The sequence below is a fragment of the Antedon bifida genome, chromosome 1 (genome assembly GCF_963402885.1).
Source record: "Antedon bifida chromosome 1, ecAntBifi1.1, whole genome shotgun sequence".
Lineage (NCBI taxonomy): Eukaryota > Metazoa > Echinodermata > Crinoidea > Comatulida > Antedonidae > Antedon > Antedon bifida.
Window position 1 is genome coordinate 5,338,730 of NC_136226.1, and position 26,200 is coordinate 5,364,929.

The window sequence follows — 26,200 nt, forward strand, 5'->3', positions numbered from 1 at the left end:
CTACCATAAAGTTTCAATTTCCGCTATTTTAATAATTTTTAAAAAAAAAGTTATATTTATATATGTTTAATATTCTTTTATATATTTTATTTCAGGCGGTTTTAACAAAACGCCTTATAAATACAATATAATAGACTTTATACAAAATATACTTGCAAAATACGGTAAGGCCTATAAAAAATAAAATAGGCCTATTGTGCACCTATGCCGGCCTGATAATTGTTTTAATGACGATAAGGTTTAATTGGTCTTTTTTATTTAATGTTTTAAAGTCACGTATGCAAATCATACAGTGGTATAGTTTGTATTTTTAATTGTTAATTCCGGGTCTCGTATTGTTGGTAGTCGTGACCGCCGAGTTCACGATGATGACATCATCATTATTCGCTTACTCCATGATGTCGTCATCATAATTTGCTTTCGGGTTGGGAGATTCGCAGCTCTGGAAACGTAATGCACAAATTGCACATTGGGGCATGTCATCTGATATTCAAGTGGTAGGCAAGTGCGGACTTCAATGCTGAGTACGACTTTGGATATGTTCCAATTTTGGGACAGATTATTTGCTTGTATAGGATATAAACATAATATGTTAACTGGTACTTAATTTTGAGGGATATAGTATTGCAATTATCATTATAGGTTTTAAAACATTTTGAGTTCCGCATCGTTGAGCCAGTGGCGGGTTTAGCCAGCCTCCTCTACCACCATTTCACTGCAAGGCCCAAGGTGAATCCTGTCACTCAAGCAGGTATGAATGGTTGACAACTTGTTGCTGGGTTGAATGTTCGGAAACTAAAGATACATGATATCATATAAAAATGGTAAGCACACCACTGATATTATAGGCCTAGCTTTTAGGCCTAGTATTTAGGTAAGTGTTAAGTAATACCATATATAAGAATAGCTCCAATGTCGTCATTTAAGCTCATTCTAGAGTGTAAAAATGTGACAGTCATTCAGGTCGAAACGACCGAGTGAAGATTGATAGGTAACAATAGGCCTAGACTTGTTGCTGTATTGGAACACACATTGGGGCATGTCATCTGATATTTAAGTGGTAGGCAAGTGTGGACTTAATGGAATTTAAGGCTTCACAAGCAAGAGAGCTGTGGTGTAATGAGACAGCAATGTTTACAACTTAACATATTTAAAAGAGACATTTTTAATTTTATAAAAACAATTTTAGCAAATAATTATCAAAATAAAATCAATAGAAGGAAAATTTACGTCATTCAAATAATTTGTTCTATGCATTCTAGTTTTAGGGTAGACCTATAATTGGTGATTGGTGATCTTAAAAATAGTAACCTTAAAAGATGTTTTATATTATTGTTACCATTTCTGTTTTAATTTTATCTACTAATTCTTTAAATCTATTAATCCATTAATTACCTTTATATACCTTTTCTCCTTTCAAAGTATAATTTTCTTGTTTGTTCATCAGTTTGATAATTGTGATACTGTAGTTGTATTTCTTTCCTACGGCCTCGTGAAGAACACATTTTGTTGTGAACGAGCCTCCATTTTAAAATAAAGATTTTAGTACTATTATTATTATGTCGTGTGTTTCAATGCACTAATACTATAGAATATAACTGCCTGATAGATAATATGTTTCATACCTTAACAGGATTGCCTGGTTTAAGAGTTCAATCCACACACTCTGTAAACAATTAAGTTTATTATTAAAAGTATGTTTATATTAGAGATTGGTTTATAATTAATAAATCAAGTAGAAATGGATGCATTATTAAAAATCACCAATTGCTTACTGTGCAGTAGGAATAGAATTGAAAATATTGTGCGGACAAACTAATACAGTATAAGTACATTTTTCAGAATGCATACAAAGAACAAAAAAAGGTAGGCCTGTTGTTTGGTCCACTGAATTCCGCATAGACTCTACATGTCAAGTTAGAGAAAAGCACATGGTTCAAGATATTAACAGGAAATTTAAAGTGTTTGGAGGGTGGTATTTTCCCCATCCCATTGAAAGGCTGGCGACACCTACTACATTACTACTGTATACAGTACTGAAAGAAGCAGCGCCTTCTCCCAACTGTGAATCCAAGATATGAGAAAGAACTATTAAAAAAAAATATAACTTGTGTTTTATAATATAATTTAAAAATATGGCAAATTTCAGAGCTATGTGTCAATTCAACCAAAGTGCCTTTTGTACCTGTGAACCAAGGCGTGAATGCATTTCTAACATTTTATTGATTGTTCAGGAATTTTTAGTGTCCTCCTACTCATAATATTTTACTGTATGTACATATCTGTATTTACACATTGACATAAAAAAAAAATAAACATGTGTTGGTATTTTCCATTGGTTTTACAGGCATCAGATATTGCTTTAATTTTTCTGTGGTATTTATCATGTCATGTTTTTCAAATTTATGTTCCGGATTAGAAATTGTAAGGAATATCATATTTCAAATTCATAGTACAGTAACAATGTACTGTAGTCACATACTGTAGTTAGTACAGTAAGTACGTAGCCTGATTACAATAAGGAATTATCTCATCACGTTCTTATCGTTTACTTGAATCTCGGTTATAATCGTATAATCCTGCCACAATTCAGTTTCAGTTTTGATGTGTGTAATGTTGTTGCTATTAAAATTCATCAGCCTTATTCTTTATTCTACCTTTAGGCTTAAGCGATAAAATTCAATAAACGGCAAACAGTTCTGCCTTTAAGGTTAAGTCGTGAATTTTGAATGGTAATAAATTATGTTTGTGTTTAACAAGATTTAGAGTAATAGACAGATATTCATTGGATTTAATGTGTGAATACTGTGCATTTGCCAACAAAGATGAATTTACAATTTAACAGTTAACAAATTTAAAATGTTGCATGTACAATTGTACTGTAGACTGCCCTGTACAACTATGGCGAGGTTGTACTGTACTTGAGCAGTCTCACCAAAATATAGTAAATGTACCAAGTACCATAGAAAATCAAAAATCGTAGGGCTACACTGAGTAATGTAGTCCTATATGAAGCACTTCTCATGCAGGATGCTAATCGCTGGTGTGTGGCACACTGGTATTGTGACTGTTAAAATCTACTATTTATTTTATTATTGTATTTATTTTGTTTTTAAAATATGCAACTACTGTATTTCCAATTACAGTAGTAAGTGATTACAAACTACAATTTTGTTAAATAGTAAAAGTAAATTTTGCTATATCGGCATACCGATATTAATATAGACCAATAAAAGATGAATTGAATTGAATTGATGAATACAACAATGTGTGTAGGTCTGTTACTTTACATTCAACTCATCCCAAAGCGGAAAAACTAGCTATACTATTGTACTCTTCAAAAATATATTTTTAATAACCAAACCCAAAATATGTCAGGTTTTAAGGCGATTAGACGAACAGACAAACAGCCAATCAAATTAAAACATTAGATCACAATTTGATTTGTTTTGTATACTGTACACAACAAACCTAATACTGTAGAATATATATATTATACTGTATACTGTAGATATTTATAATAATTTGCTATTCCAATGATTGTATATTTAAATAGTAATTTCCAACACTGTCAAGTACTACCTATATGAATTATACTGGCACCTGCCAAAATTTCCTATGGCTATAAAACGCATGGCATTTTAAACGAGAATTCATTCCAAGATTTATTGTACACCTGTAGTGTTTTAAATGCATTGTTGTTTACTTCAAACGAGGTTTAATTTAATAATCGAGAAACAAAATTAAGGAGTCATAATAAATTATTTTAGTTGTTTGTCGGAGGACTATACACAGTATGAATCCATCATATAAATAAATCATTTGGGAATATATTTCTTTACACACACGTTTTGTGTAATTTATTTGATGACGGCTTTTAAATTTGTTTTAAATCATTCTTTTTAAAAAAAAGTGAAATGTTTTATTTTTTTGCTTCAAATTTCCTATACAGTACCTTGAACTTTGACATTGTAATGTAGTTGAACAGTCTACATTGAAGAACAACCCCATCTATGAATGGTGCCAAATTTAGCGATGCATCATGATTGAATAGCGCCACATTCAACTAAAAACCTATTAAATAGCGCCACATACAAAAAACATACATTCAGTAGCTTAATATTCAAATAAGCACCGTCGTAAAAAAACACTAAAGTCCTACTGTAGACTATAAAAAATGCTTTATTTTATATCATGTTTAAAGTTATTTTCTAAATCTTTTGGTGACGCACATTTCTTTATCAAAAGTTGTGACAACATTATCATTTTTTTTTAAGCTGCAGAAACTATCTGTATCCGTAACATACAAACATCATCTCTGGTTATCGCGTACATGGGTTAGGGTCATGTGCAAAAATATTAATTTATAGCAAAGTGTACTTTTGAGAAATTACTTTCGATGTCAACGAAAATGTAGAATATTAAATCTGTACTATCGAACGACAGATTAAATGAATTATGTATGGAACAGGCTTTGTAAATAACACTGTATTGTGGCTGCCAGTCAATTGTACCAGGTAGTGTTTGGAGTTTTGATGGGAATCTAAACATCTGTATACGGTACAATATGGATACAGATCTATGTACAGGTCAACCTTTTGTTTACTATGATTTCATTTACTAGATTACACTGATGAAATTTACTTAGGGCCTGTTCAGACCTACGTAGTTATGCTTTTGTATCTTACATGAGAGTAAACCACCTTGATCAACATGGTATGTAAAACAACAGGGATACAGTACACGAATGATTTATTTATTTATTTTATTTATTAACCCTAAAGCGGATAACCCTAAACAGCATATGCTGATGATCAAGGGGCCTTCATACAGTATAAACATATAAAACAAACATATGAAAAAAAACAAAGGACTATATAAAACAATAATATATAAATACAACTATAGAAAAATATACAATACACTATACAAAACATAGTGATTTTGCTTTCGGCGTCAAATACTGTACTTATAAATTATTTATTGACACCGCATTTCTTAGTTTGGAGGGTAGCATATTCAGATAGGTTGGTGCTCAGTAGATAAAACTTACTGAAAGTTTTGGTTCTAGGAAAAGGGTGAATGCCAAATTGCTCTCACTGGCACTTCAAGTACATCGATTTGGAATTCTGGCTAGAGTATGATACAGTATATGTCTTTAAGCTTTATATAATTCTTTTCTGCCTACAGTAGGCATTGCGCCATCATTATTACAAAAATGACTTTCAAAAAACATGGTGAATAGACTATAATAAAAGAGTACAGGTTATTTGTTAATTCTTGACAGTTTCCCAGGCATGCAATTAAACTGTATAGCTGAAATACAATGACTACCAACTTTACACAAATAACAACCATTCCATAACCAAGGACTAAAGGACACAATATAATACCAATTGTCTACTTACAGTATTATACTTTACCTTCTCATGTTCAGTAAAGTACAGTCTGTCAGTCTCTCATAGGCAGAATAATAATACAATAATAGTATACAGTGAATGATATAAATGATCATGTACATGGACGAAAATGCTGAAAAATGTATTGATTTATAATTTTACATAAATATACGAAGAGCTTTAAAGTGAAAATAATAAATAATAAGGTTGAATTATAATTGTTATATAATACAGTACTGTACATGGATATTTGTAAAAGATTTCTTGTAACATAAATTTTATTATTATATTTACTTAAAGGGGGATTCTGGGTTTAAAATTGCTTTTAAATATCGTTTATTTATTAAATAAAAAATATTATAACAATATAGACATGTCAGAATGAAGAAGTAATAACGAGAAATTTAAAAAATTAAATTTTATATACATTTTAGGGTAAATTCATGGAAAGTCTGTTTTTCAGCAGCTTAGGGACGCTCATTAATATTCATGAGATATTCACAAAATCACGTCATCAGTGGATTCCAAACTCGCGACGTCAAGCTTGTACGTTGTGTTTGTCAACTTGCATCTCTAGCTCTCTCCAAACGACGACCACCCGATCATTGTGAAATACATTTTTTGTAGATTTTCTAAGCTAGGCCTAAAGTGTAATAATAACAGTAGTAGCATATATTTATTTGACATTTAATGAAATACAACATTTACTAGTAGTACAGATTTACTGAGTCATAAATTATACTATTTTTATACCTCGAATAGTACAGATCGTATATCGGCTTCACGTACTAGGCTAGGCCTAGCCTAAATCATTTTATTCATGGGTGAGAGCCATTTCTGACTAGGGATTCCATGCCACGATGGCTACGTTAAAACATTGGGGCCATCATGGGCCTAGCTAGCCTACTACTACTAAACGATTGGCCCATAAATAACAAAACTCAGTGGATTCCACACCCATCCTATTAACAAACTCCTAAACAATCTAAGCCTAAAACGTTCTACAAAATCGGCTGTAAATATTGAGGCAAAACGAGGTCCGATCGCCTTCCGCACGTATGGTGTCCCGATCGTCTAATAAGTAGGCCTAAAATAGGCCTAGTTTACTCTCCAAAAAAGCGGATACTGCATCAAGCAAGTAGACCAGGTAGTAGGAAGGAGACCTAGACGATCCGGCCCAGTTACAAATTGAGCTAGCTAGTGTAGTAGACCCTATGCGAATTGATACTACCAGGCCTTTTACTATAGGCTACACTTTTTAAAATTAGCAATACTTATGTTTACAAATATTCCAACTCTCTCATTCGAGCTATATTATCTATACCATTCCGGTAGGTCGAGTCGACCTTCAATCAAATACTGTACATCGTTCATGTTGTGATTATAGACGGGGTATACTCGATCCGACCAGTTTGGTATTGTATATTGTATCTGCTTATCACGTGACGATGCCAGGCATGGGCAGAGAGTGAGCACGTGTATCGTCGTCTCCTCTCCTCGCTCAGGAATGTATACGTTACGCTTCATTGATTTTGAAAGCTTTCCCTAAGTCAGTGCGAAAATCGGCAAACGTAAAGTGCAAACATATCTAATTTTTCACTGTTTTGATGGATTTTCATAAAAAATTGACTTTATAAATGGGAAGACCGACTAAAATTACATCAGATAAGTATAATTTTACAAAAGTAATTCATATGGTTAATGATAACGAGTCGTCGGAAGATTGACCATTTCACGAATTTCCTATTCTGTAACCACAGTGTGATTTTGCCGTAGCTGCACTTGTAATCTGGCCTCATTTCACAGCCTTCGTTCTGCTTCACTGGGCGCTTATATAAATTGAAACTTTTACCGTTCAAGAGACAAACAAATATATTTTACATTTTTTGCTATTCATTTTAAACCCGGAACCCCCCTTTAAATGCAGACATTTAACAAAATTTACTTTGAGATACAGTATAGTAATATACTAATAAATTATTAATTGTTATATATATATTGTAGTACTGTAGGCCTCTATAGTTTCACACAGTTGAACAATTAAGTGAATGCGCATATATACACTCTGTTTTCTAAAAGTACATTACACATATTTATATAAAATATAATTGTACAGTAATGTAAATTCTAATATTTTAAACATACAGTATATAATTTACTGTATAACGAACAGTACTCTACAGTGTGTAGGTTGAAAATAATAAAAGAATTGTTTCGTTTCTAATTTAGAAATCGTTCCTCCTTTTTTGCACTTGAATTTCAAGAGGTTGTAATCAATATAAGAAGTAATTTTTACTCTGTAGCTCATTAAGTATGCGTTAATCCCATTCCTTCCATCTTATAATTTCCAATTTTATTATGCCACATCATTCATTCCTTTTGTTACAATCGTTCCTTGTGCTTGTTGCTAGGCAATCAACCTGCCATCTTAAGTGTTGTCATGCGTGATGAGTTATTTTGAAAGTTCTTTGATTGAAGCCAAGACAGTCGTGTTTGAGTACATTTGTCTGTCTATTCCAATTGGTTTGTGTAATTTAGTCATTGCTATTAGAGAAAGATTATATTTTCCCATGTGGGAAAGCAAGTACTTAAAGTTGGCAAAATAATTTTTTAAATTTAATATTTAATTAATCAATGGTTTTCTATTTTGCTTCAGACATTACAAATAAGTATAAATTATTTAAAAATTATTAAATTGATAAATTCAAAATATAGAGGTGTTTAATAGAAGTTATTTCTTGTTTTTTAAACAATATCTTTTTTTGTATATTTTTGTTTTTGTTGTTGCAGTACAATAGTTGTACAGTACATTAATGTTTACTGTATTAAGAATTTTCACATGAATAATGTTGCATATTAAATTATAAAATAATAACAAATTATAATGTAAAGAAAGCACATTTGATTATATAATTAACCTTGCACTAATTACTTTCCTCTGTAGTATTCATTATAATTAATTTAAAATATGTTATTTTCATTTTGAGACATAAAAGCAAGTTTTACGGTGATAGCACTTAGGTTTCAACTTTCATGATTGTTCTTGACATAAAATTCAATAATTTATTCAAAATAATTGATACACAAAAGTCCCACAGGCTAAATTGATAGCTTCCTTTGCTGTTTCAATGACGACAACATACAAGTACAGTACTACTAGTATGAAGCTCTGTCTACACTTTATGTGACAAAAAAATGCCCATATATGGACATGATGATGTCATATCACTACCATATTTGGGCATATCACTACCATATTTGGGCATATCACTACCATATTTGGACACATACTTTTTTGTGTTAAACTAATTTGATAGTGTAGATAGAGCTTTAGATAATAATATTATATTTAATATTTTGTATGAAAACTATTGAAACTATTTCTATTTGACTAATTTTTTATTTTAGATGAATGTACTACTATATTAAAACCTTGTTTGTGTTATTTTTTTAGATAGAAGGCTCAAATGTTAAATTAAGTGAAACATTAAAATTAATATTTTTCATTTCATTTCAAAATTTGTCCAATGGAAACGATAAATCAAAATCTCTTACTTTAAATTTAAATAGGAAATTGGAAGGGATATATCAGTCAAGTTATTAATACGACAGCATCTCATCAGTGTACTGATAGTAGCAAGTCCAGGTGCCTGGAAGTAACCACTTAATTATCTCTTTAAAACACTGCAATTATTTGCTTGCACTTTCTCCAAAATCTACACCAGGATCACATTTTCGCTTTTCTTGTACCCCTTTCAAAGCCCTGTTTTACCCTCTCCGGTAACTGAAAGTGACATGGGGGTAATTAGGCCCCGAAAAGGATTTTCTTGTTACACGATGCAGGAGCTAGCCTTCACTGCTCAGGAAATTTAATTTTGGAATCGGTACTGTTTAGCCTTGCAGCTTGTTATGTGCATCATTAGTTTCGAATTTGCATATTTCAGATGTCTGCGTGGTAATCATGACGTGATAATTAGTTGATACCATCTTTTTTTTTACTTTGTCACTCTTAGCCCCGTTCAAGATGTATAGACTACAGTACAGCTTCCAAACTGCTTTCCAAATAGATATTTTGTATATATATATAATAATCAACAAATTTGTTTTATCCCTTCCCGAACTAACATAACCAATACATTACTATTCGAGTTATTCACCTATTAATTATCCTTTAGCCATTCTGCTAAAGACAGAATGGAAAATTGATTAGAAAAATATGATCTTTAGACAAATTTTATTACGATGGCCAAGTGTAGCATTCAATAATTCTGGGAAATTTTCGGTATGTCATAATCAGGTCAGAGAGAGGTCATCGAAAATTCACCTACAAGATGGTGCCCGTCAATCAACTTCTAGTAATTAACCAAATTGCCACTCATTATGTAAATTAGAGAGTTACTTTTAAATAAATTTCTGACAATTTTTTTTTTAACCAATAATCTGTTGACAGTTGATAAGTTGTCATTTCCTTTGTCAGAAAACTATTTTACATGCTCTATTAACTTTACCTTAGAAACCACAAAAATCAAACAATATTCATAACAATTCATAATTCTAATGGCAATCCCTCGTAGCCTTTTGTTGACACAATGCTAAGATATTGTAAAGTTATTTTTGCCAGTCCTTGGCTTTTATGAATATGAATTACAATTTGAAATAAAATGTTAAAAAATACTATAAGCTATGTCAACAGTTTTTGTTGTCTTTTTGATTTTGTTTAAAATTTATTTTTTTACAATCAAGGTTTATTGTTGACCAAAATAGATTAAGTTTTACCCATTTATTCACGGTGTGATCCGGAAACTATTTTAATCTAGTACAATTATTTCTTTAGAAATAGTTTCAAACTTGGACCGTAAAATGGAACTAAATAAAATACCAAAACAGACACTACTAGAGGGCGTGATTTGTGGACGGCATAAATGACAACTAAATAAAAACCAAAACAAACTTTTTTTTCATAGAGAATGGTGTTCCCACTAGAGGGCGTAATTCACAGACAGCACCATTATATAATATGGGTGCTCTGCTGCTATTAATCGACTATTGTTCGTAGTATAATTTAGTGACTATTCACATGTCCATGGTACAGCTTTCATATGAAAAACTTAAACTTCAGGTATACAGTATAAAAAAAATAATTTATTATTTAAAATGAATGCATTGTACTATAGTTTCCTGTTATTTTTTCCAGTTGTATCTTAAAAAATTCTTACAACCCATCGGGCGGCGGGATGAACTCACAACTGAGGTGACATACTGTAAGGCATTACTATTATTTAACTTGATACTTGAGGGAAATTACCACTACTCTCCATATATTTATGTTTTATGCCAAAAATATTTCTGATTCTAGTTACTCCTTTGATGACGTCAATTATGCAACTATTCAATAACTCAACTAAATTAACAATAGGCCAAATCTAGAATGTTCCTTTTATACAATAGTTTATAATCCACTGTCCCAAAGCTTAATTCTTATTCGTCTCAATGGTCCCAAATTCTTTCTAACTCTATACAATTTATATTATTCTAGACGTTGTATTTGTGGTTTGTTGATAGCAATCAACAGTAATTCTTTGAACCTGATGATTTCTATTTTCAAGGTGTGGTGGATATTTCCTGTTTGTACAAGAAAAAGTAAACATTTTAATACCATAGTATTGACTCTCTTTTCAGACAGTTAGTAAATATTATTTGGATATTATACTTTATTGCCATGGTACACTCCAAGAAAGGGTGGTACAATAAAAAACAAATACAATTTACACAAACAAAAAAACAAATTGTTATTAGTAAAAATAATGCAAATTCAAAACAAACCATTAAATATCAAAATGGGTCATCCAGAGAAATAGTATAGTATAATTAAATAAAATCATTTTAGAACCATATCATTTTATTATTTATTTATATTGATTACTGTATGTTTTAGCTTTTTTTTTGTTGGAGTGGCACGCCTAATTGGCGACGGAAGCTATTTGCCTCTTTTGCCACTCCTTGGCGCAATCTTTTTTTGTATCATTATGTCTATATAACTGTGTTTGTCGAAATTAATATATATAATAAGATAAAAATAAATTTTTATTTTTATAATTTTAGAATCATATCTATAATGATACATTGATATGAATATTAAACTATAAATATGAATAATGGATGAGGTTGCAACTGGCATGATGTAATGTTTGACCTTATAAAGGTCACCAAGTTATTTGATTGGAAAGTTTAATTTGAATTTTAAATGAATGAAAGATTATCTTGTGCATAATGAGATTAGTATACTGTATAATGGTAGTATAAATAGCTGGAGCCATTTTAACCTTTGAACCCTGGACCTAGAAATTGTGTTACTTTAAATTAGGTCGAAAAAAACGTAGGTCTATTGGCTTTAAATATAGGTCCATGTTTGAACACGGAAACTGGGTTAGAAGATCTTATCTGAATTGGTAATTATTATTTTACATTTTTACCATTCCTTTTTATCTCTCTTTTCAAAATTAAAAGATCCCCATAAATACCAATACAACAATACAATGATGTAAGGTATTCGCATAAAAGGGTGTAGGTCTATGATGTATTAAACAGCCCCTGTGTAAATCATCTTTGGAGTTCATTTTTATTTACAAATTATCAACTATACAAGTAATCTGTCCTTTTCATTGGCTACAATACGAAGGATCCGATTGGTCGAAATTGACTGCTTGATTGACAATCTGGAAGTGTTAATTAAATAAAACATACATTATAAATTTATTTTTTACAAACCATATAATTTATATTTGTGTAAGAAAAAAATGAAAAGATCTGTGCCTGTTGTAAACACCTGTTGAGTTTACCCATTGGGAATGAATGTGATTCATTGTAAAGCAATCAAAATATATAGATGGAGATTCCAGGCCTGCTATGTCGTCAGTAGACATTACATCATTGCCTATAGCATTTGATACTGGGTTGGGTGGAGTAATAGGGCAGTTGTGACAGTTACAGTAGTTCACATGGCTGTTGGTTTGTGACTAAAAAATCTAGTAGATCATTTTCTATATTCATGCTACAGTACGTCTGTGTGAGCAGTGGTGTAACGCACAGGATAAATTCCCTTGGTTTAGCACTCCTAAGGGGCCCACTAACGCTGGGTAGTTGCATTGTACTGCTCATGCTCTGGGGGCCACTTGAGCTCTGGGGCCCCTGGGTTTAGCCAGTGAGCGCTCATAGCCACTATGCAAATATTAATATGAGTTGTACTTTTTTTTACAGAAGTTTCAAAAAGAATTTATTCATTGAATTTTTTTCGTTTAATATAAAATGTGAACTAATAGAAATTAGTGATGATTTCAGCATTGAATAAAAAAAAAAATACATTTAACCTAACATATTGGGTACAAACTAATTCCATTTTCTCATAAACTCAATATTTCTAATTAGATAGATTGACCTTGTTTCTGAATATTACAGAAATAGTATTTCTTTATAGACAGATGTTTTTTTGCAGTCATATGGTACAAATGAATTTACATTGCCACAGTATGCAAATATTTAATATGCTCTACTGTATAATTTGCTGTTTTTATTTTAAATAAATAATATTTCTGTTTTCAAACTTTTTAATCTTTTAAATTTGTTGTTCTTACAGAAAATGCTTCAAAGTTTGCGTGGAATATTTTAGTGATAAGTTGGAACAATTTATACTGACTGCAAGCACATTATTATATTCATCAACAATACAAATACGATGGAATTTTATTAAAAAACCTTGGAAAGGAAACAAGGAATTTATATATACTTTGACTCTTTGATGTTTTTCTTAGTACTGTAGAGGATGTCAACGAAAATGACCATGAATTATAGTAAGTATATTTTCTTAAATTTATATTTTCATTGGCAATAGAAAGAAAAACATAAAGAAAAAAAATTCTCAATAAAAAAGGCAAATTGTAAAAAGTTATAATAAATAATTTGTGAAAGATTTGTGAAGATGTGTAGTTTTTCAAACTCAAACCCGTTTTTATACTTTAATACTGTAAATACAATTTCTATTTTCAAATAAAAAAATCTACAATAATTATATTTAAATAATCATATTATCTCTCACTTTCCTTCATTATATACCAAAAATGTACTAAAACACTCTGGAAATAACTAGCTGCTTGGTGTAATTAATATTGGCCTGCTGCTATAGTGTTAATACTACTGTAGATGAAGTGCTAATACTAGCGTATAAGTAATTACAATTAGACAAGTAATCACAGAAATGTTTTAAGAAAACGAGACTACTTTTCATTATTACAAAACGTTTGACTTTTGAAATACCGATTTCGGTACGCCGCATGAGCAACTTTTGCTTCTGAATATGTTTAGAAGAAATTTGATTTTAAATCTGCAGAGGTCTCCAGAGGGGATTGATAAAAGAACTTCCTTGACGTCAATAAGCTGCTTTCTTTTATGCCATTGACTTCAATTGAAAACCTGGAAAATAACTGACCCCTGGTATAGCTACTGTTTATTTGATCTTGGGAATTTTCTTTTTGTTACATAATGTATGTAATTATTATATTAAATAAGATAATGCCGTTGCAATGTGAGTTAAGGATTGTTTTAATTCAGTGCTTAATTTTGTGCTTCCAGTTTAGAATACCATATTGTATACATACATGCTATGATTATTACACTTTATTCATATCAGGAGGTATAGTATTTTTAAAATAGACCAAGTACATTACAGTATGTCGAATTTAAAAACTCTAGCTGAGACGTGCATTACATGAAAATGTACTAATGCTTTCTTTATAGTATTACACCCTATTTCACTCCATCTAAGGCTCTACTATGGAACTATTGTTCTATAGTAACTAATTGGTTAAACCCAATTTCACTGTTATGTTATGTTATGTCCAATCACTATGGAGATTGTAAATGTTTCAGTTGTGTTGTGTATTTGTTGTTATGTTGTCAGTAGTAATGTGTCAATATTTTTGAATATTTCCTGATTTGTTGCCACAACATATATACATTTATTATTTACTTTATTGGTGGAGCTTTTCTTTCTTTTTATTCAATTTTTCACACTTCAAAAATAATACAAGTTATGTGAAACAATGATAACAGGTATCATAGTGAAAAACAAAAAGGTAATCAAACTAATTTGAACAAAATATATAGAGATACTTGTAAAAAAAAACAAAGAAGTGTGAAAGGAGGTCAAATAAGTATGATACTTTAAGCTTGACCCCCTAACAAGACTGCAGGTTACGGTATGACAAAATATTTTAAATCTTTATATTAGTTTATCCAAATAATTTTTATTTAGTTTATGTTTATTATACTAACTCGAGTGTACTTAAGGACCCATATCTCATAGCTGTATATTTTTGCCGTTGTGACAATAAAGTGTTATCGTATCGTATAATGTACTGATATCATTGACAACACTTTATACATACTGTATTTACAGTTTTGTTGTTAGGGTAGGGGCTAGAAATACTCACTGTATACAGCTAGCACAATAAAGCATTACCTCACTTTATTGGTGGGGCTAATCTTTCAAATTCTCTTTTATAGGTTAGACCTACAGGGCACAATCAGTTTATCATCACAAAAGTTTATTAACAACTTTATAGTTTGTGAACAATACTTAAATACAATTGAACGTTATGGTTGAAGAATCCCCAAATACCACAAGAGTTACACAACATGTATATTTAGATTTAGTTAAAATGTCAATTGGTCGTATGATTTTTACTTTGTTATGATTATTTTTTTTTGTCATGTTCAAGTCTGATGTGACATTAACACACTGCAATTGAAACTAGTTGAATGTCTTTTAGTTCAGAAAATATTTTCTTAACTTGGTGGTCTCCAGAAATCTGCTTTATCAAGGTAGGGTTTTTTAAATTAAAGAATGATCAATGATATTAACAGATACTGTATAAAATTAATGTATAATTCTATTTGCATGGACAACAGATGGTATTATAGTACTATTGTTTCTATTTGTTTTCCTTAATAAGTATTCTCAAATTGTATAGTTTCTGAATTGTATTAAGTAAGTAGACATAGATGCAATAACTTTAATATTATCTTTAATTTAAATTGGCCCAGTTCCAAATATTGAGTATGTACGCACGTTTTTTGTTTTAAACTGGTATAAGAGTACAGTAGCTCTACCAATAACGTATTAATAGAGTTATAGGAAATGCTGTCTTCCTGTTTTCTTCTCTCAATTGGCTAAAACAAGTCATGTGGTCTTGTAGCTTAAGAGTTCAGCGACGTTACTTATAATTACATTTGTTCGAGTTAGAAGCGGTACAATGTGTCAGTAGTAGTATGGATACGGTCACGGCGGCACGTCTTATGTGGATTTATGAAAGTACGAAACCGACCACGTACATTCTTGATACGATGAAACAAGGGGACATGACGCAACAGTTGTCATTTAGTACGGCAACACAGCTCATGTTGCAATCTAGTCAATTTTCATTTGGTAAGTGTATTGTACCTGGACTTTTTGGATTATTATACAGTAAGCAAAAGGGATACTGTACCTTTAATTTCTCTGCAATTAACAGTTTTTCTTTATATTTATTCTTTGTTACATTTAAGGAAGTTTAAGTATCTTTGATTATAATACTTTGCTTTGTGTATAATTTACAGTATGAATAATATCAGTTACTAAATACAGTATAGTCTTTGTTTTTGCTTTTTTTTTCCTTCACAAAAATGTTCAAATCATGTTATATTTTGCACTACAGTTACTCAGTTCTCTGTTGTTCTCGTAGCAAATTATAGAAGTAACATGACTTTAAAAATAGGAAACATGTTTACCTACTCCGTTTTGAATTAAAAGCACTAAACGCGATCATGTACACAGTAGGAACAGTGTCACAGGATGGGCCTGTGGCTTTGCGATAGGTGCTGGAAAGGGTCTTACCAATTACCATCTAATTATATCGTGCCCCTCTTGTTGGCGTCTGTGGTTTGTTTTGCACAAACTTTGCTTATTTATCCCGCGTTCTATCTCAGTGGATATGCTCTGTATTTTATTGTCTTTGATATTTCAAAAGGAAATTAATATTGTTTTGACAAATGTTCATTTTGCAGTAAATTGTTAGCCAGCTTTTAGACAAAGTAACTATTTCATATCCTATTGTAAGTTTATCTTTTTGATTTTTTTTAAATATCATTTTTATTAAACTACTGTATTTTCTACCCCTGTTTAGGCACTGACCTGATACCCAAGGGCATAAATCTAGCTAGTACTAAATTTCCACTAAATTTAGAAGTTGCCTGTACTACTATACTACAGTCTGTAAATAATAATGTATTTATATATAGTGTTGTTTTTTCATTTTAAGCCCCATAGATACCTCAAATTGTCATACATTTCTGAGGATACAGAACCACAACTTTTATTTCCATGTACTTAATGTATTTGGTTGTTACATGAGCAAAATCAATGTCACAAACAAGCAAGTATGCTGCCTCAATTTAGAAACCCTGACTTTTTTAATACTCAAATCCTGACATTAGTCTTACTGGCTTAATCATGTGACCGGTCATTGATTGTTCATACATTATTTGTGACATTCATTCAAGGTACATCAAAGTACATGGGCATTGTCATTGCTGACTTCATGCAAATAATTAACATTTTTGTCAATTCATATTTTTATTTTTAAGTCCAATACAATTATTATTATTATTATTATATATGCTATGATCTTAGTAATCATAATCTAATATTAATGCTGCTGACTTATTACCGGTATTGCAGGATGTGGTCTAATATTTAGGTGTTTTCTGTAGGTGTTAAAAGAATGGACAACTCCACCCATCTGTACCACCCTACAGTACAGTATGTGGTTAAGAGTAATAATGACACAGTAATAATAATAATAATATCCTGGATTTATATAGCGCCTATTATTGTTGTGAAACCTCTAAGCGCTGAACATTATTACCCCAGTCGTTTTCCTGATCAAACACCTATGGAAACATACTCCCATAATGCAGCTAGTAATCAGCGCAGTCAGTCAATCAGTTGTGTCTTGATCTAACCGGGTTCCCAATTATACACCTGGGTGGAGAGAGGCAAACGTAAGTAAAGTATCTTGCCTAAGGATACAAGCAATGCGGCGAGAGTTGGATTCGAACCTCGATCTCAGTAATCGAACGTCCAACACACTGCGCAACATGTACAGTACATATGAAAGCTTAACTTACTTATTTTTAGGTTAATAGCAGAGATAGTTACAGTATAGTAGATATTATTATAAAATAAACAAAGTCAATGTATATAAATCAAAATAATTCAACGATGATGTTGTGTTTTTTTCTTGGTGGTGATGTTGGCAGATTGTATTGTTTACCATATTGGGAAAATTAAATTAATATTTTTAATTCAATGCTCCTCAACAAAGCATTTTTACCATCCATAATTTATGCTACCAACATCATTATAATTCTTGTAGTGTTTCGTCAACAACATAGTTTCGTTAATAAGATTGATGATTCCAGATTAGTTTAAATTAAATAATTAAATTACGATAGATAGTTGATAAAATAAAAGATTCAAGGAACTGATTCTCTATTTATTTTATTTCTCTTTATCTGCGTAAAAATGTTCCCTGAACTTAAAGTATGAGTGAAGAATATGAGGTTGCCAAGAGGTCACTCATGTGCCATATGTAATTCTATTATAAACAATAAATAGTGGTTAGTCACTAATTTAATAATTGTGCTTTCTACTAATTTTAATAAAAAATAAATTGGTAAAAAAACGAATGGCAGGATGCACATAAGCATTAATGGACACATCTCCACATGGTCATGTGATCCACTGCTCAACGGCCATACTGCGTTGAAACACCGGTTCTCGTCAGATCACCAAAGTTAAGCAACGTTGGGCCTAGTTGCATTCTGAATGGGAGACCGTCTAGGAATAGTAGCGGGTGCTGTATATTCCAGAGAGTGATGATGTAATGATAATATTGGACTAGCATGTGATAGGTATGGGTTCGAGCCTATCTGTATCATACTACTGTAATTGCATCTTTATAAAAGATGCTTTACTCTCATTGCCTCGTCCTTCGGATGGGATGTAAATCCGTTGGTCCTGTGTACTGTACTTAATAGTGCACGTTAAAGAACTTGGTACACTATTCGAAAAACGAGTAGGGGATTGCCTCCCGGTGTGCTGATCTGGTAGTCACTGCACTGGCCTAATCCAATTTTTCTCAGTTTCCAGTTAAACTTGAGGACCAAGAATAATACATTTAACATTTTTTAACATTTAACACAAAGAGGAAGATGAGAAATGAATCCTTGTACATTTTACAGTTTTGTTCCATTGAATATTTAACATTGTATGATAATAGGTTGTTAACAATGTTAGTAGTCTATTTTATGCCCATTGTACTATAGTACTGTACCTGGAAAAGTAACAATTAGCCCTATCCTAAAAAAAAAGAGAGATACCTATATTATGAAAAGAATGCTCAAAGTAAATGTTAATCTCTTTGAGTAACATGCATCAATAGGGGTATTGTATGTTTAAATCCAGGTAGGTGACTAACTAATGGAACTTATATACTGTATAGTTACAGTATATAAGTTTTATTAGTTAGCTCTTTTCAGAAAATTCCAAAACTCCACATTTTTGACATTCTGGGTAAATCTCTTTTTTATTTAAAATGTCAAACAGTAGTACAGTACTGTATGTCAATAGTTATAACCTTGGTATTTTATGCAAGCTTGTATATTAATAGTTTAAATGATATTCTAGTATCAACCCTGCATATTAATTTCTTGTAGTTATAGTTTTATTGTACCCATGAGATGTAGTGGATAATTGAGAGAGCAGCATATTTAACATGACATGACTGTCGAATGTAATATCTTTGTATAAATATTACAGAGTTTACTCTGCATATGGCCTTTACTAATTTAAAATGTCCTGTCCTATTTTGATGGTACAGTACTACATGGGTTATGTTTTGTTATGTTGTTTGATAATATATATCTCTTATACAATACAATCAAAAGATTGTCCCAAACCGCTGAGAAAAAAAAACAAGAAATTTAATGAGTATTTTTAAAAGTACAGATTTAACAGAGATGCTTTCCTGTGAAATGAAAACCACTATTGTCAACCCCCAGTCAAAGGAGAACTCAAAAGTATTCTTTAATATTAGGTTTTACAGTACTCTATTTTTTGAAATGATTCCAACTACATATATTTTTGTGCGTCACTTATTTATTTACCCTTTATAACCTTTTTATACATGTTGATATCTGTAAGCAAAAGAGTGTTCCACTAATTAGGTTGACCTGACTATAATTGAGATGTCCCTTAGTAGAAAGATTTCTTATAAAGATGTCCCAAAATAGTGTTCCTTTTTATACACGTTTTACTGAAGTCTTTAACTTAATTTTTTTAATCGTGTATTAGGCATAGTTTCTTTTGCTAAAATGTCCATTAGATATTTCCAGTGGTCTTAATATTTATCTGTGTAATAACATCAAGCTTGTCAAGTTGAGGATGACAGTGGATTAGGCAAGGGGTAGCGATACGGGGAAAGAGCCATGACCCGGGGTGAGACGTGTGGCGACTCAAAATTTGGAAGGGTGCATGCGAACCGTCTATATCTCTTCCTTCTCTGGAACTGTGAGAATAACAAGAGGGTTGCTAAATTAGCTAGGGAAAACATATTCGTTATTTCAGAGTCTTAATTTCTTATCTGCCAATATGCCCCTGTTTTATTAGTACAAACCAATTCATGTTCGGCTAGATTATATTTTGAACTCTTTGTTCAGTTACAACTATTTTCGGAACTAAAAAGAACTATATTGTGGTTGTTGACACAAACAAAACCAAATTTACAATTTTTGTGATGGAATATCCTAAATTATTTTGAAATGATTATTTTAAATGAAAAGTTTAAAATATTTTATTTAGATTTATTGATGAAAAATGAAATACATTTAAATTTTATAATATAATAATAACAATATCTGTTATTTTTTTACTTTTTATATTCTTTTTGTAGGCCTACAGTAAGTAAAATTATTTTTGTTTGGTTTGGCAGAAGTCAATAACTTTATTAAAACTTCAAAATGGCCTATTTCAATTTTGATTTTATCTTTATTTTTCATATTTTTAAGGACAAATCTTTCAATATGTATTCCCTATAATAGTCTTCTATTTGTAGTACTACTGTCTATAATAGATTATTTCCAAGTTCTAATTGAAAAGTGGTTTGCTGATTCCGTTTAATAATTCTTTTTTAACTTTAAAAAAAAATCAACACTGTATAGAAGTCGAAACAAGTTTTAAAAGATTAGACACGTTGGAATATTTCCCCGAGAGACTGTCCTTTATCGTGTAATTAACCCTGTCATTGATATTGTCATATAAAGGGTTAACTGGGTCATTTGGTAGATATGTGGCCATGATTACTGAAAAATGCGATAGTACAAATATATGAAGGGAAATGATATAGCAACATAGTCACTAACTTATAGGCACATAATCACTCAATTAAATAGTAGTCCTATAATCTTCCTAGTCAGACTCTGGAGAGAAAAAATGTTTATATAATTCACTTAATTGTTTGTATATACGTAACTATGTTAGCATTGTACAGACAGACTATACGTATGAATACAAATTGGTTTTTTTTTCTGTCAGAACACTATAGGCAGATTTGAATACCACCTGACGTATGTTTTATGTGTAAATAAATATCTTTGTATATTTGTGTTATGTTGAAATGGTTGCTATGACCGAAGGGCCCTTACAGACATAGGCATGATGGCTTATGCAAATTGAATGTTCATTATAGTCCTGTTCACATCACATTCAATTAGCTTACCTAATAATAAAACAAACTGTATGTTTTTAATTATTTTTATACAGTAATGTACTACACGGTGAATTATAGAGTTATAATATAAATAATTTATTTTGCTTTCAACTTTTAAAAACGTATTTCTTTTTTTACATTTATAGATAAGAAAGAAAATCCAAATGTGTTGCAAGACATAGAACAAGAACTTGTTCTGTTAAAACAGAAAACAAAACAATCGGTAAGTTTTATCTTTTCTGATTTATCCTTTAAAGGAAGTTCCTACTAATATCTGATGCTATGACCATATATGGTAGTGATCTTTCATTTCCAGATATAGCAACTCCAATTTTCTCTCAGTTTTCATAAATTAATTTATATCAATCCAGTCAATACAGATGTACAAAATATGTTTACATTTAGAAAGCTATATAATTATTATATAATAATTGGTTAGTGAATATCTATTTCTAAATGTACAGAAGATCTTCTAGAAGATGCCATTATATAACTTGTTTAGGACCAATTATGAAATTATACTTGATGTATAATATTTTGATAATAGTATAAAATTTGGAATACCTGCAATGTTGGCAATCTGAAAGAAAATTTCATTAATTAAATAAACATATTTCTATTCTAAAGAGTGTTATCAATTTCAAAAAGTGAAACAATGTCAGATTAACACTCAAATTAATTACTTTTATAGATTTTCTCTAAATGAAAGTAATGGTTAAAACAGAAAGGAAAGAGAAAAATGTATTGAAGATAAGGTTTATTTATGTACAAAAATAAAGAATATGGAGTGTACGGTGTATTGTTGAGATTGTCTTGTGTACAGTAGTTTAAGATGGAATCAACTTTTTAAAGAAATACTTCTTACAAAAATTGCCGCGCTGGCAATAAGTTCTACCATCTACATGCATCTCAATATTTACCAGCAAATGTGTTCATAGACTCTTTTTTTTACCCAGAAGTACTTTGGGATGTGCGCATGCCCAGTCAGAGTTTCCAAATACCCATTTTTTCAGCCGTAAAAGACTATAAGCTACCGCATGGTAACTGTTTCATAATGCTTCTGTTCTCTTGAATATAACTGCCTAAAGGAGCAGCGCGAAAATCTTGAAATCATTGTTTTCTTCTTGAGGAAAGTCTGTTCAATGACATGTTGAACATACAGTATTAATGTTGAACTAGTTTTTATATTCCTTGTTGATGAAATATTATTATATATTATTTATGATTAAGAATGTATTGTGTGTCTGTTTCAACAATGTTCTATTATTCACATTAACCTAGCTAGCTAGTCATCTTGGCATCATTTATAGCTAGCTTTACATTATACTTCATTTGATATTTCCTCTAAAACAAGCAGTATAGTGTTTTCCAGACATTTTAAATATCTTAATATGAGACAGTTTCAATTCTAACAAAACTCAATAATACAGGAAAGTAGACATGATTTAAAGCATTTAAAACGAACAATAAAAGCATCAAGTTGATTGCGTTTTTTAGGCTTTGGTTTGGTAAACACACAACAGCTTGTACTGTCTGTATTGCTGACAGCATTTTGATAGACTTATGGTGACAATCTATAGAGCTTTTATTATTTCCATTGCATTGTCATTGATGTTTTTTTACAGGCTTACATGCATTGTTTGCATATTTCAGATATTGTTAAATTTGTATGACATCATAGGTCCCTGGGATGCAAATGAGCCCATGTAAAATATTTCTGATTCTTTTATAGTGATATTATTTTTATCTGAATATTACATACATAGAGACTATATGGATCAACAGGTTGTCAAAAAAAATGATATCAATTTCATATTCTTACAAGTAATTTACAATCTTTAAAAAGTAGGACATTTTATGACATTTCATTTTGTGACATTACCTTGCGAACCAGGAGAATCAAGATTAATTATTCCTATTCATATCAAGGTTGTATGTATTATACTAGAAAAATACTAGTAACATGGAGCCAGAACAAAGACATGCACTGCAACTTTGGATATACTTAATCAACCTAAGTGTTTCAACCTCGGAATTACTCGAGAAAATAATCCATATTTTTAATACAGTATCTATTTTAAATTAAAATTTCATAATTACAATATTAGAAAGAGATTAGGAATACATAGAAATTATAAAATCGTTAATTTATTAAAACAATGGATGGCTTTTTACAGATATTTTATAATGATACTGTAGCTACAGTACTGTAATGAATATTTCCTTATTTGAACATGAAGAAAGATACCAATGTTCACAGGATTTCCGTTATCAGAAATATAGAAACTGAAACTACACATTAATATAGTCCAATAAAAATGTGTGTAAACAGAAAAAGTCAAATACAGTATCCATATTTGCAAATTAGTTATTCACGCTAGAGGGAGATCCGTCTTTTTAGACTTGTACGTACCCAGTGGATATATGTAATTGTGTTAGGCAAAGGTGGGTGGGATCTTCCACCTTAAGGTCTTCCACCCGCCTTAAAACTTTTTTTGCTCCCTAAAGCTTAGCCTAATTTCAACAGCACCCACCCACCCCAATAAACCTCAGGGTACCTGAAAAAACTGTTTTATTTTTTCCTTCTCTACCCTTAACTTTTTAATACCCACATCTAGACTTTTTGAGCTATATCCCTACCCTGTTGAAAAAAAATATATATAATGAAATAACATTTTGTATCTTGCAGAATATTGTTCGAGTAAAATTTGAATATGACAAAGAAAAAAGGTATGATTTTTTTTAATAAATAATATTAATATCATTAAAATAATAAATAAATAATGTTTTCTATAATTTGTGAAATTTCTAGAGAAGTATCAAAATAGTGCACAAAATATTTGAGAAAACATATTTGCATATCTTTTACAGATGTTTAGAAGTTCACAGACCTCTAAAATTCCAGGATCTTTTAAATAAAGCAAAAACAGCGTATGGTTTACCTGCAACGATGCAAGTCCATATGAGGTTTACAACACATGAAGTTAATTCATCTGTAAGTATTATTATTTTTATTTTAATATGGTATATAAAAGTACAAAACGATAGCACACAGCTAAAAATGTTTGTGTTGTCCCCTAAAATCATTTAGGGGACAAATTGGACTTTGAATAAGCCATTTAGCAGTTTTAATTAAGTTATTCAATTCCATTGAAACAAAATGGGACAAAAATGATGATTTCACTTATAAAAAGACAAATTAAACAATTAGATTTAACCAAAACCCATTGTCTGACAGACAGTTTGACAATTTTTTGCTTCAAATTACAGTTTTTTAAATAAATATTTTTTTTTGCCAATCCAATTTTTGGTCAAATTTGTACATCTTTAAATATTCTCTATTTTTATAACGGTTACTCTACAATAATAGAACTGCCAAAACCTCAAGGTTGTTTTTAGTAAAAATACAGTTTGGAGATAATATACTATCTGAGTTAATTCATTGAATAAAAATGATGTAGATGTCATGAAGTATATACAATTTGGTGAACTATTGATTATATCGGTTGCCATGGCTATAACAGTTTGTTTTCAAAAGCTTTTGTCTTGGCACATTGTTTTCTTTTTAATAAAAATTGATTATAAATTTATGAGATTGCTTTGTTCATCCAAAAAAGCTTGCATTGGATATATTGAATAATTAATACATTTATGCACAACCAGAACACCATATTTTAGGAAGTACAATGATGTATAAAGGTTATTAAAAAGAAATGGCCAATTTGATGTGTTTCATTATTATATTGGTTTTATATCATCATTATTACAATTGGGCATATTGATTAAAATTAAGTATACTTTTAAACAAAGACAAGGATATGCAGTGGTACAAACATCTGGATTGTAGAAGAGTTCAAAGCTCTGTCTACACTATCAAATTTGGTAGTGATATGCCCAAATATGATAGTGATATGCCCAAATATGATAGTGATATGACATCATGTTCATATGTGGGCACACTTTTTTGTGACATAAAATTTGATAGTGTAGACAGAGTTTAAGGAAGGAAGGATAACATGACCATCTCTACCAAGCATAATTACATGTAAAAGCATTAATACTTAGTAATAAAATAATAATAATATTAATAATTTATTTCTGTCTTTTTTTTAGATAATCATTCCAATTAACGGTCAAACAGATCTGGACCAAGCAGTAGAGCTTGTAGATCGAAATCCAAATTCCAAAAGTCTTCGAATATGTTTAGAAGCGTTGAAAACAGAGTTATACGACACAGCAGTAAGTAATATGCATGGAGTGCAATTTGTAGTCCACGTAACCCACTAATATATAACGTGCCTTACTGTACAATCAAACAAAACATTTCTTATATCCCTTGGTTCAAAAACATTGATATTTCGTTCGGAAATTGTAATAAGTTCCCCATTACAAATTTTGAGACGCATTGATGAAGGCAATTGTGCATTTGTTCTTTTTGGAAAGGTTCACTGGTACGCAATGGAGTGTAAAAATATTTTAATTACACCACCCCCTCAAAATTCATGGTGAATAACTTTAATAGGGCCAAGTTCCTATTTGTAATTTTTAAAAAGGTTTAGATTCACTCTCGGTCAAAGTCATCGTGAGTAAATTTAAGTTAAGTGTATTATTAAAGCATGCATACATCTTTTTTATGAATAATTATAATCATTGGAATAAAAACACAATTAAAGGGCCAATTTTCTACCTATTAAACAATAAAAAGTACATGTACTGTAAAGTACACCAAGTGAATTTATACTTATATAACCTACCTCTAATTTGATTGGTCATATCTTCAGATTTTAAGTGTATGACCAGTCAATTCCAATAGTGAGTTATCTCCTGATTATTAGCACCTTTTTACCCACCTTAACTGGACAAGGGGTGAATTTGGAATTTTTGGATGTTATCCACACATGTAACTATGTGTTAATTTATTATAAATTTGTGTAAATGAAT

At 30.7% G+C, this 26,200-nt stretch overlaps 1 protein-coding gene across 3 annotated transcripts in view; it reads left to right on the forward strand.

Moving 5' to 3' along the window:
- The first annotated feature begins 501 nt into the window (after nucleotides 1–501).
- Nucleotides 502–26,200, forward strand: part of LOC144838848 (mitogen-activated protein kinase kinase kinase 2-like) — a 40,644-nt gene continuing 14,945 nt past the window's right edge. Inside the window, exons 1-6 of one of the 3 annotated variants that reach the window (XM_078694364.1) lie at nucleotides 502–824; nucleotides 13,033–13,246; nucleotides 21,406–21,482; nucleotides 23,949–23,989; nucleotides 24,131–24,254; nucleotides 25,373–25,498. In XM_078694364.1, coding sequence (XP_078550490.1) covers nucleotides 13,219–13,246; nucleotides 21,406–21,482; nucleotides 23,949–23,989; nucleotides 24,131–24,254; nucleotides 25,373–25,498 — 396 coding nt within the window. In that variant the 5' untranslated portion in view covers nucleotides 502–824; nucleotides 13,033–13,218. Of the gene's footprint in view, nucleotides 825–999; nucleotides 1,133–13,032; nucleotides 13,247–15,214; nucleotides 15,276–15,696; nucleotides 15,880–21,405; nucleotides 21,483–23,948; nucleotides 23,990–24,130; nucleotides 24,255–25,372; nucleotides 25,499–26,200 lie in introns of those variants that run through there. The other 2 variants (XM_078694373.1, XM_078694357.1) reach the window with 2 other exon arrangements.